Source organism: Barbus barbus (assembly GCF_936440315.1).
Source record: "Barbus barbus genome assembly, chromosome: 46".
NCBI classification, from domain to species: domain Eukaryota; kingdom Metazoa; phylum Chordata; class Actinopteri; order Cypriniformes; family Cyprinidae; genus Barbus; species Barbus barbus.
In genome coordinates this window covers 24,645,315-24,658,242 of record NC_136724.1, presented here as the reverse complement: position 1 = coordinate 24,658,242, position 12,928 = coordinate 24,645,315, and the positions used below count along the sequence as shown (strand labels likewise).

At 36.9% G+C, this 12,928-nt stretch overlaps 2 protein-coding genes across 4 annotated transcripts in view; one reads left to right on the top strand and one right to left on the bottom strand.

The window, feature by feature from the left end:
• The window catches only part of arhgap28 (Rho GTPase activating protein 28), a 28,506-nt gene extending 21,041 nt beyond the window's left edge, over positions 1-7,465 (top strand). For all 3 annotated transcript variants that reach the window (XM_079408745.1, XM_079408747.1, XM_079408746.1), the window contains exons 8-15: positions 550-627; positions 1,904-2,063; positions 2,146-2,228; positions 4,812-5,009; positions 5,312-5,446; positions 6,325-6,452; positions 6,521-6,573; positions 7,028-7,465. In XM_079408745.1, coding sequence (XP_079264871.1) covers positions 550-627; positions 1,904-2,063; positions 2,146-2,228; positions 4,812-5,009; positions 5,312-5,446; positions 6,325-6,452; positions 6,521-6,573; positions 7,028-7,119 — 927 coding nt within the window. In that variant the 3' untranslated portion in view covers positions 7,120-7,465. The remainder of the gene's footprint in view (positions 1-549; positions 628-1,903; positions 2,064-2,145; positions 2,229-4,811; positions 5,010-5,311; positions 5,447-6,324; positions 6,453-6,520; positions 6,574-7,027) is intronic.
• A 715-nt stretch (positions 7,466-8,180) lies between these two features.
• LOC306864627 (laminin subunit alpha-1-like) overlaps positions 8,181-12,928 on the bottom strand; it is a 74,870-nt gene continuing 70,122 nt past the window's right edge. Inside the window, exons 58-63 of the mRNA XM_079408748.1 lie at positions 12,605-12,794; positions 11,649-11,801; positions 11,331-11,484; positions 11,128-11,261; positions 9,926-10,142; positions 8,181-9,845 (exon numbers count right to left, since the gene is read on the bottom strand). Of these exons, the coding sequence (XP_079264874.1) occupies positions 9,685-9,845; positions 9,926-10,142; positions 11,128-11,261; positions 11,331-11,484; positions 11,649-11,801; positions 12,605-12,794 (1,009 nt within the window). The 3' untranslated portion in view covers positions 8,181-9,684. The remainder of the gene's footprint in view (positions 9,846-9,925; positions 10,143-11,127; positions 11,262-11,330; positions 11,485-11,648; positions 11,802-12,604; positions 12,795-12,928) is intronic.

Here is a 12,928-nt window from a genome sequence, read left to right as displayed (position 1 = left end):
GCGGTGGCCAGAAGTGCTCTGGTTTGTTTTACGTGCCTGCGTTGACCTCGATGCCTGTTTTTAAGTGGAATGATGGAGGCCGTTTATTGTTTCACTGGAGAGAGATTTACTGAGGAAACACTTAGAAATACAGAGATGGAGGATTAAAATAGACGCTTCAGCAGTGAATCCACTCAGCCTGAGATTCTTCCAGCATTGCAACAGCTTCAGTATTTGTGTTGGGTAACTCGAGAGCTGACGGGAAGATACAGAGACCCCCGGCTGGTAGAAATCCCCCACATGCAGCTGCGTGTGTGACAGCTGATGAGTCTGACGCTCTTATCAAAGACTGATAAAGACTCTGGAATCTCAATCATCTCTGTCAGAAAACAACAGCAAACAGACGGTGTTCTGCTGGGGTTTACATGCCGCTACAAGCTAAACAATACTGTGGAATTACCATGGTACATGTTCAAAGCATAGTGAATGTCCAGAAAGCGATGCTAATACCCAGTGTGTCTGTTTGTGTATCTCATGTGTTAATGATGTTGGTTGTGTTCCTGCTTTCAGTTGTTGTCTAAACTGGAGCAGACGGGGTTACAGACGGAGGGGATTCTCAGGGTTCCGGGATCAGCTTCCAGAGTGAAGGTAAATGATCCATCATCACTCCAGAACTACAGCTTCATTCCCTGCAGTGTGATGAGCACGGCCTGCTCCAGGATTTGTGCTGTTGGTGTGTTTTGCCTCATGCGGCTCAGCGACACATCAGTAAAGCATCTGACCTGGATTTCTCCCACTGATTCCAGCTTTAAGTCCTCAGTGTTATTCATCCATGAGTGAAGAACAGCTCAGGATGAGAGAAATGAAGTTAGAAAGTCAAGTCATACTCGTATTGTGCAAGAGAGTAAGAGAGTTAACGTGATGTCGAGAGCGTCCGATTATGCTACATTTGCTCCTGATACGAGTCTGAATGTTGATGTCTGATCCAGGAAAGCTGTTGTATAATATCTGAAAAAGTGCTTTATTGTTATTGAGGAGAAGATCTTTTGTTTGTTGTTTTGTAGGGCTGGGCGATATAGCAAAAAATTAAAATTAAATATTTTTCAGAAAGTTTAACTAGTCAACTTGAAAATGTAACTACAACATGATTCTAGTAACTTGTTCTTTATTAACCCTCGAGTTAAAGAGGATTCTATTCCGAGTGCAGCACATGAAGCTGTCAACATGATGTAAATATTAAAGAAATCATCTCTGCAGAAAAGATGAACTACAACTACATCTCTACAAACTTGTCTTGTACATATTATATGTTCAGAAATAATACAAGGAAAATGCTTTAAAAAAAACTCAAAATTCAAGGTAATTGAAATTCAGAATGACTGAAGATATAACAGCAGTAGACTATTATAAACTATAGATGTTCTGTAAAAACAATGAACAGCAGCTTTCAGCCGGTCACGTGATGCAAACACCAGATATCAGACACACAGCAGCAGTTCTTTACAGGTGTTATATTGCGCTGCTTCCATTGTTTGTTCTGTGTAAACATGGACGTGTTTGACTCATGCAGCGTCATGAAACGCTTTCTAAAAACACAGCGCTCAAGTTAAAACAAGTTCACTTCCATCTTCTTGCATGTTTTCCTCTTCCTCTGCCCGCATCGCATCTTTCTCAACATAAAGCATATATTCATATATACATATATTCCCAGAGCGGTTAATCACGTGTGGCTGGATCCTTCTTTTCTCTTTACTGTTATCACCGGCATGTTGTCAAAGTGTCTAATTCTAACGCTTGGTAATATTTCTATTCAAAATCGTGATTCCTCCATTTCTAAAAATTAGAACAAAACAGTTTGAATTAATCGATAAAATCGCCCAGCCCTGTTGTTTTGGTGCTCATGAGGTTGGTTTGTCCTCCTCAGCATCTGCGTCAGGAGCTGGAGCTGAAGTTCTACGAGGATGGGTTCGACTGGGATCAGGTGCGTCAGAACGACGCGGCGGGTTTGTTGAAGATGTTCATCCGCGAGCTGCCTTATCCTCTGCTGACCCAACAGCACCTGCCGGCGTTCACAGCCGCTCAGAGTGAGTCTGAACATCATATCCACATCTCTTCACCGGCCGTTCAGTGTCTCGTCTCTCATCTCTCTGTCTGTGCATCTGTCAGGTATCTCATCACCCAAACATCAGATCCAGGCGCTTCATCTTCTCATCATGCTGCTTCCTGAAGCCAACAGAGACACACTGAAGGTCTGTTCATCTCATCACGCTCTCAAACGCTTCCTGAAGATGATGTGATGCACAAAACTATACTTTAAGACAGCAGTTCTCAAGCTTTTTGACTTCAAGGCCCCTCATTGTCAAAGACGATATTTGAATACCCTAAAAGATATTTCCAGATTTGTATTTAAAGAAGCTAGGAGTGGCGATTATATTAAAATAAATACATAAAATTATTATAAATAATTAGAACAATTAAATTCCATAATTCCAGCAACTGAATATTGTTCACAGAAAGGGTTATTATAGTTAACTAAAACTCAAACCATAAAACAATTCTGTTACTGTTCTGTAATGTTTCTTTTACTGAAATAAAATATAATAAAATGGCACTTATTTTGCACTAGTTGCCACAGCAACAATTTTAATGTTCACTTAGTTACTTGATGTACTAAAATAACTAAAAATTAATAAAAATTATATTGACATATTAAAAAAACTAATATAAATGAAAAAAAAAACAACAACAAAATGAATAACATTTTAAATGGGTTGAATTAGAATTAAAACAGAAAATGCAAAAATAAAACTAATTTAACATTAATAAACTATGACAGTATCTCAATGATACTAAAACACTGGTTCACCATTTTTACTTTTTATTTTGAATTAATTAACTTTTTGTAATTTACAACTTCTTAAGTTTGTGATTAGAGGGTTTTTAAAATTAATTTTTGCTCACAAATAGAAATTTTGACTCAATAAAATATTATAGAACTTGACAAATGTGTGTATAATTTATATTTTGCATAGTTTATCTACATTCTGGTTCTTAAATGAAGATGAATTAATAATAAATAACATGTATGATTTCAGTTCATCTTTTTAGCTGCTCTAATCTATTTAAGCCTTGTTTTGTCTTATTTTAAGTAATTTTAACCCATCTTTTGGCCCCTTAGAAGTGTGCTGAGGGCCCCTAGTGGGTCCCAGACCCCTGCTTGAGAACTGCTGCTTTAAGGCTAACTTTGTCCTCAGAGATGAGCTACACTGCCTTAACACATTTGAGATTAGTAAGATTTTGAATACTTTTTAAATAAGTCTCTTCTGCTCATCAAAGCTGCAGTTATTTGATCAAAAATACAGAAAAAAACAGTAATACTGTAAAATATTATTACAATATTTGAGAAATAAGTGTTCTATTTCTGTTTTATATTTTAAACTGTAATATATTTCTGTGATCTGCAGCTGTATTTTCAGCATTACTCCAGTCTTCAGTGTCACATGATCTTCAGAAATCATAATAATATACTGATTTATTATCAATGTTAGAAACAGATTTTGCTGCTTAATATTTTTTTGGAAACTGATACATTTTTTTTCAGTTAAAAAGAACAGAATTTATTCAAAATAGAAACCTTTTGTAACAATATAAGTCTTTACTGTCACTTAAAAGAAAAAAAATGTCCTGACCCCAAACTTTTCAACGGTAGTGTAATAATAATATGCAATAATAATGATAAATTCAGCTTTGATCACTGGAATAAATAGTTTTACAATATATTCACATAGTAAACGCTTATTTTTAATTAAATGAACTGTTTTTACTGCATTTTTGATAAATAAATGCAGCCTTGAGCAGAAGAAACATTAAAAATCTTACTGATCCCAAACCTTTGAACAGCAGTGTAAATCTGGCAAAACCTCTAGGAATGTCCTCTAAAATGCAGGTGGTTTTCTGTGTGTTAGTGTTAGCTAATGAATGGAATGTCCCTATTTAGATAGTTGAGTAAACGTGCGTGTGTGTGGGTAAAGTATTCAAATGAGCGTGTTCTCAGGTGAAGCTGATGAACCGGTCGCACAGGCCGCATTAATCTGATGACACACACAGTCTCAGAGAGGATCAGGCCGCTTTGACGTCATGCGTTTAGTGCCCATATTCTCATGTGGAGATTCAGCGCTGATTCAGTTTAATCTGTGCTGAAATCAGCTGAAAATGCAGTGCAGATGCACTAGAGACGCGTTTACCCTGGAGCTCAAACGGCAGCAACGCCAAGGTCACGGGTTCGACTCCCAGGGAACAAATAAACTTGCGAGTCAAACGAACGCCAGTAAATGTGACCGTTTCCAGTGAAGTCGCATGGAAGTTCCTGTTTGGAGTCAGAATTTTCTCTAGTAATGTAAACCCCCAGGTTAAAAGAAAGTACACTTCAAGTGCTCTATTGTTGAGCACTAATGTTGTACTTAATATACTAAAAATGATTCTTCAGATAAACTAAGTGCATTCAGCTGTGCTATTTTGGGACACCATGAATATAAACTAAAATGAGCTTTTAATATACTATCTCTGTATTTAGTCAGCACTTGAGTGTGTTAGTGTATGAAAGATGGGTGTGCACTAGTGTGCACATTTTAGTTCATATTCTTGGTGTCCCAAAATAGCACAGCTGAATGCACTTAGTTTATCTGAAGAATCATTTTTAGTATATTAAGTACAACATTAGTGTGTGAAAATAGAGCACATTATGGAAGTGTATTTTGTTTTACCTGGGCCAGCCCTTGGGTCGTCGTCAGGTGATGTTTGCTGTTTGTTCACTGTACGATATTTGTTCTCAGGCTCTTCTGGAGTTCCTCAGAAAGGTGGTGGTGTACGAGGAGATGAACCGCATGAGTCTGTGGAACGTCTCCATGATCATCGCACCGAACCTCTTCACGTTTCGTGGGAAGAACGTCAAACAAGAGGAGATGCAGGGCGCGGTCGCTGCCGCCCAGCTCGTGCGTCTCCTCATTACCCATCAGGACCTGCTGTGGACGGTGAGCAACATGCGCTCATGAATATTAATGAGGTGTCTTCGCTTATTGGCTGAGATTGGTAAACAGGTGATGTTCAGATTGTTTTCTGCGTCGTTGTATGGCAAGCCGTTTTGACTTTTATTCATTCTCAGGATATGAATTCTTAAGATCAACAATTAAATTGTATTTTCACTAGTTAAGTCACCATAGGCTTCCATTCAAAATCAATTGTTGATATCAAGAATTCATATCCTGAGAATGAATAAAAGTCAAAACGGCTTGCCATATTCGTTGTGGCTGATGTCTGCTCTTCATATCCGCAGGTCCCATGTTTTCTGATCTCCCATGTCAGGAAAATGAACGAAGCCGCCGTGGGCAAAAAAACACCGACTTCAGAGAAGAGCAAGCGCAGACTACTGAAGAGATGGAACATGGAGAAGGAGCGCGAGCGCAGTGAAGTGAGTGCTCATGGGATTGAAGCCGTTCAGATAACTTCAGGGTACTTCATACATCATAAAAATGTCAAATTAAAATAAAACATTAAATGGATTGCTTACATTTCATGTGACCATTAACCCATCAAAGTGTATTGAAATATTAACTTAAATTCAAGTAAATATTTGAGCTCAAATGAGTAACAATATTACACATCATATCTTTTAGTCATTTTTAAGGCTTGAATTTGTAATGGGATCTACCTGATAAGAGAAAGGAGTTTGGATTTATCTGGATTTAAAAGGTGTATTTTTATCATTATAGGGTGGATGTGTACACACACTGCAAAAACATATTTTAGTTCAAACACCATGTAAAAGTGAATTTAGCATCCGATGATTCCTTTGTTTAAACTGCATCAGGTTCTTTTTGAGGCTTTGAGGGGAAAAAACGCATAGATTGATTCTTTTGTAGTGTGCCGTTTACTAAAAACAGACAGAAAAGCAATGGAAAAGCAGCGCAGTGAGTGAAAAACAACAAATTGATAGTGTCTTTAGAAGGCTTCTTGAGGTCAGTTATTCCAGTATTAAGAGTGCTATTGAGAGAGAGAGAGAGCGGTCACCTGAGTCTCAAGACAGAAATTATCTGTGAAAATCACTTCACGATGTTCGCGGAGGAAATATCGGTGTTTCAGTCTGTCAACGGTTAAAAAGTGGCACGTAATTCGAATCCGCGTTTCCATGGCGATGCGTTGCTCGAGGTGGAATTCAAATTCTTTAGTTCCTAGTTTCTCTGTTGATTGAGTTGTAACAAACGCACACCGTCAGCGGAGTGATACAAACGGTGATTACTGGAACTAATTAACGGTATAAAATAAAACCTCTCTGTCTGTTTTCTTCAGGTCACCGATCTTCGTGAAGACGTCATCAGAGTTCACGCGCCGCTCCAAGCCAAGGTTTCCATGGCGATTCAGCTGAACCACGAGATGAAGGCCAGAGACATAATGGCGCGCTTCGACATCGAGAACGGGTGAGTTAACGAACTAACACCTCGATCACGTGACTGAACCGATATTAACCGATAAATGCCGATTACAGGCGCGGGTCACGGAGACAGAGACAGTATCTGTTCGAGCTCGGAGGAAACATCGGTCAGTTCAACATTCACTTTTAATGAGATGCACATACTAACGCATAATTATGACTTTAAAAGTTGAAGTTATGACAAAAATGTTGAAATTGACATACGAAGTCAAAATAATTGTCAAGTAGAAACTGACACATTAAGTCATAATTGACAAAAAATAGAAATTGATGTCAAAATGATCACTTTAAAAGTCAAAATTATAAAAAAAAATCTACGATTTGTCATAAAATTGTATATGTATATAATTTACACTTTTAAAGTCATAGTTTCACATTTGACTTCTCATAATTTTGACATTTAAATTTCAATTATGAAACAAATGTGATTTCAGATGAATATTAATTGTATTTTAAACAGACCGTATCTGAAGTATTTAGTTTGTTTTGTGTAGGCGAGCGCTGCCTGGATCCAGACGCACATTTACTAGATATCTGAAGTATTTAGTTTGTTTTGTGTAGGCGAGCGCTGCCTGGATCCAGACGCACATTTACTAGATGTTTACCGTGTTAACCCTCACTGTGAATGGGTGTTGAAGCCACGGGCGACCTGAAGCAGTCCGGACACCATCAGCTGCTCGAGGGGTCAGGGGTCAAACATCCGCCGCTGCGGCTCAATGCTGGTCATTGAGTTTGTTTGGTGACCCTCATCAGGACGCATGTTTCATCGCTTTATACCACTAGCCAGTGTAAACAAAGAGCATGTACATAATATTTATACACTAATTTATCCCGCTGTATGATAATGATTTTGTATTGTTTATATATGCTGCATGTTTGTGATGAAGCCATGTGAAGTTAAACACTACAGACCTGTGAAGAACTCGAGCGGCACGTATTTCACCCAGAAATCACAAATGAAGATTATACAGTCGTTTTTGACATTTGTGACATTATTTTCATGAAAAAAAAACATTTTGCCCCAAAATCTCATTATTGGGATGAATTACTGAGGATTTGTTTTTTGTTGTTAAATGTATTAAGTTTCTTTTTATTGTAAAAATGACTATTACAGAATTAAGAATCTAATGAGAATCATCATTGAGAATATTGAACATAAAACGTTAAAGGCCCTGATGTATTATATGAATATTAATTATATATATACTGTATAGTATATACATGCGTACACATATTTCTATATTACAGGAATGTGTTTGAATGGGTCTAATCCTCATTAAAATAATGTCACTATATATACACATGTCCTAAAAAAAGGCTTTATTTACTAAAAGCAAAGCTAAATTAATTTTTGCCGCTGGGTTTCGGTGTGAAATATGAGCTGGATGTGTTCTTGTGAGATTCATCAATATTACCTCTAATTAAACCAGATAAATATCAAACACTAACCGGATTAATGAAGGACTCGAATGAGAATCCAGAAACATTGAAGTTCACAAACTACAGAAATGAAGCCAAATGACCTTTGAACTTTCACTGGATGATGTTTTAGCTTATATCATGTTCTCAATGTCTGCCAATAACACATCATCCTCCTCCTCCTCGTTCTCTTTGATGCTCTGAATTAGTTCTTTTTTTACTCTAAAAGCTATTTTTATGTATGATGTACTAGAATGTTCACCTGTTAATTGTGATTTTTTTTATTTGTTTTTTTATATAACATGTTTGTGTTGAAGATCATTTATTTTCCTCATGATTAATGTGTTGGTGTTTTATCATATTGAGCGTTACATTGAAGCATTTTAGTTATTTGAAGCCATCAGAACATTACTTTGTAGCCTTGTTTCATCAAAACCAAAACGAGTCGGCCAAACCTCTTCATAACATGAAGTCTCTGAGTATTATGAAGAACATGTAGCCATATCATAGACTTCATATCATGAGAATGTATTGCTAAACTATGACTAGTCATGTTGTAATAGTGGGTGAAACGACAGGTCATTATGAAACTAACCCGATTAAAACACATGAAACCACCTGCTGTGTGTGTGTGTGTGTGTGTGTGTGTGTGTGTGTGTGTCTCGGGATCAGCGCTCTGGAATGTTCTGCAATCTTTCTGATAGTGAAGGAATGTCGACGGGTCGGAAATTTCATCACCAGTAAAACAAGCAAAATGCTCAACTAAGAAACAACCAGTGTTTTATTAACAAGCAGGGTTTCTGCAGGCTGTATGGAGGCACATTTAAGAACAAATTAATTACAAATAAATTGAAGTCAGTATGATCTCTATGTCTGGGAGCACAGTGAGTTTTATTAGCAACACTGAAATTAAAAACTTCCAACAGATCTACATTGCTTTTTAATTCATTTTTACAACAAAAACAAACAAAAAAAAGCTCTGCTTTCAAAATGACTTTTACACTCCGTTCTAATTCACTATTTTTGGCATTTTTCAAGAGCAAATGTCTGAAGGATTCTTAAATCAAGACCGGTTTACTTGAGAAGCAAAATGACAAGATAAGTCTTTTCTAAAACTTTACTGATTTAATATATTGAGTTTATTTTTGCTCTAAAAATGACAAATGAGACTAATGAGAATCATAATTGAGCATAAATATTGTTCATTAATATATTGAACATAAGTAAATGCCCTGATTTATTACAATAATAATACATATTTATTTTTACAGGAATTTGAATGTTTAAATCTCATTAAAATAATGTCACATTACAAAAAACAGTTGTAAAAAGTTTTACTAAAATTTACTTTGCCGTTGATCTAAAAAAAAGATCTTATGATTAAAACAAGAACAAAAACCTGCTATTAGGCTCCACAAAATTAATATCATTCAAAAGTAAAACATTTTCCACACAGTATTGACATTTGTTTGTTGATTTAAGCATAAACTCACTTAATTTAAATTTCTCAGATTTCATGTCTTCATTTCGCATCTGTTGATTTAAAGATGTTTAGATATTTGTACTGGAAAATAAGACAGGAATACTGATTTTTTTTCTTTTTCAGTGCATGCAACAGTTAAGACTTTCTGCTCTGAATGAACTTTAAGGCCTTAATTTGTGGAAGGGTGAATTAAGACCTTTTTAAAACCTGCAGAAACCCTGAAATCTAAATATGTTGAAAGTAAAAATTCACAAGCATTATTAAAGACCCTCTCAGTACAAATGGATTGAGCTGTGTTTGCATGAACCGGAGGCGTTTATGCAGCATTATCCGGGCAGGAGTGAGGGACGACGTGTGGATGAGCGAAGGCGGCGCTGAAGTCCAGCACATCAGTGACGTGTCCCTTAAAGACCCGCAGGTTCCTCATGCAGCCGCGGAACGGTTCTCTGGAGCTCAGACAGTTCTGCTTCACATCCGCTGCGAGAGAACAGAGAAACACTGATCAGATCCACTATAACACCATAAACTGACAGTGCTCAGACTCAGAAACTCCATACCTGGGTATCCGCCCACATAGATGGGGTTTTTGGTCTCGGCTGAGGTGGAGGATGAGTACGGGTTCTCTGCGGTCACCGTCACGCCGTCTACGGTCAGACTCAAGCTGTGCTTCTGCTTCTTGGCCACCAGGGTCCGCCAGCGGCCGTCACACATGGACACAGCGCTCCTGCTGCTCGCCGTGATCCGACCTGCGCCGTTATTCACGTTAAACACCACCTGTGATGGGACGAACACGCCATTAACCATCAGCAAACGCCAGAGAAACACTGGAAACCACATGAAGAGCTCCGGGAAATAACAGCCAATGATAAAAACAAGCAAAGAGGGGAAGTAGATGTGTGAATGGGCCAGAGTTATTATTGTTAACTGAACTAAAACCATAAAAAAAAAAAATGTTTTAAAGAAAAGATATAGAAGAAAGGGAAATTTTATTTCAGCTATTTTTCTCATTTTTTAAGTTTAAGATGACATACTAAAATAACTCAAATTAAAAAATAAAAAAGTAAATATATAGACAAATTGCATCAAAGAACTAATGAATTAGTTTTATTTATTATAACAAATTATTTATTATAATAAATAAAATTTAAATATTATTTAGACAAATTACATGAAAAATAAAATGCATAAAATAACTAAAACCAAATACAATAAACCTAATATATACTATATAGATTGCATAAAATAACTAAACCTAGTAAATATTTTTTTTTTTAAATACTATATAGACAAACTGCATAAAATAACTAAAACTGAATAAAATAAAACTAAAATAGAAAATAAATAGAAAAATTGCATAAAAACAAACTGCATAAAATATCAAACTTAAAAAATAATAATTAATAAACAGTATATAGACAAAATTCTATAAAATAAATTAAACTAATAAATAAAAATTAAATACTAGTCAAATTGCACCAAAGAACTTAAACTAGTTAATAAAAAGAATAAATACTATATAGACAAATTACATAAAATAACCAAAATACATAAAACAACAAAACTAAAAGTAAAACAAAAATAAAATTTAAATATTATGTAGACATCGCATTAAACTGCATAAAATAACTGAAACTAAATAAACTAAACCTGGTAAATAAAAATAATTAAAAAACGATATAGACAAATGGCACAAAAACACAAATGCATAAAACAAACTGAATCAAATAAAACTAATAAATACTATGTTGGTGACATTAACCTGTCCGTTGATGAGCTCCAGGCCGATGGCGTCCACCTTAGTGCTGCTGATTCCCAACAAAACCCCGTCCAGCGCCGTGGAGCGGAAGTCCAGACTGACCGTGACATCCGAGCCCACGTTATAGCCCTCTTTCACTGCGGAGAGAGCGAGACGTCAGCCTGTGTTCTGAGCACTCATCATTCATCATTACGTGTCAGACTCACTGAAAGCGGCGTATCCGCTGCCGCTGAAGAAGCTGCCGTCCTGAGCGCGTCTGAAGCAGAGACCGGCGGCGTGAGACGACAGCGCAGCGCTGAGGTTCATCTGGACACCGCTAAAAGTCACGTCCTGAACACACGCCGCCAGACTGTGTGTCACCTGAAGAACAACACTGGTTAGGATCGGTCAAACAGGCTGATGCTTATATATATTTTGTATTATACGTTTTTCTATTTTTGCTCAAGCAAGCAAAGGGGTTGTTTTGTTGTAGTATTGTATTATTGAATACATTGAGTACAACGTGTTTTGAGGAGGTCATTTACGTTTCCGATTCTCTTGGCGGTGTATGTGGCAGGAAGTCCGCCGAGGTGCAACTTCCCCTCCACGTCCAGCGTGTGTCCTTTAGTGGGTGTGCGGTCAGATTCTGTCCCGTCCACACTGACCATCACCGTCTTCTTACTGAACTCAGCCTTCACCTGCACAAACACACAGCACACATACTGTAAACAAATCTCATTCATTGTCATAAATGTGTCCCTGCAGCACAAAAGCAGTCATGAGTAACACAGGTATATCTGTAGCAATAGACAACAATACATTGTATGGATCAAAATTATACATTTCTCTTTTATGACAAAAATCATTAGGATATTAAGATCATGTTCCATGAAGATATTTAGTACATTTCCTACCGTAAATATATCAAAACTTCATGTTTGATTAGTAATATGCATTGCTAAGAACTTCATTTGAACAACTTTAAAGGAGATTTTCTCAATATTTAGATTTTTTTGCTCGCTCAGATTCCAGATTTTCTAATAGTTGTATCTCAGACAAATATTGTCCTATCATAACAAACCATACATCAATTAAAAGATTATTTATTCATCTCTCAATCAGCATTGCATTATATGTTTGGATCATTTACATCTCATCTTACTGAGACATATTACTAGAGATATAGAGTGACCGCTGATATTTAGATCATTTTAGAAAGATGGTAGAAAGATCTCATTGATTTACATCACAAGCAGCAGAATTTCATCATAGAAATATCATCATCTGCAGCAAATTCATATACTCGCTCAGTTTGTCTCTCTGAATAAAACTGAGCTGATTTTCCTCCATATTCTCACTATATCTGAATATGTGAGCCATAAAAGCCTGATGGAGCAAATATAAAAAGCTTTTATTTTTGTCTAAATGTTCAATAATTGGTTGATATTATATCATGTATCAGGGTTGAGAGGGTTAAAGCTATCATGTGATCAGGACTCACGGTGTGCCAGAGGCCGTCGTTGATGGGCGTGGCCAGCGAGGTGTGGGCGGGGCCTTTCCCCAGGTCACATGACAGCTGCAGACGCCCCCCCTGCACCTGCAGAACGGCGTAATCCTGCTGGTTTGCGTTGGCCATGTAGAAGAGAACGCCGCTGTGAGCGAACGTCCGAACGGAAAGCTTCACCACAAAACTGAGACGAGGAACAGACAATAACATGTTAAATTAAGATCTACGAGAGCATGTCACAGAGAACTTCTTTCAATCGTCAAAAATCTTGTATATGTGACTGTTTAAAATAGATCTAGATGGTACATCACATACTAG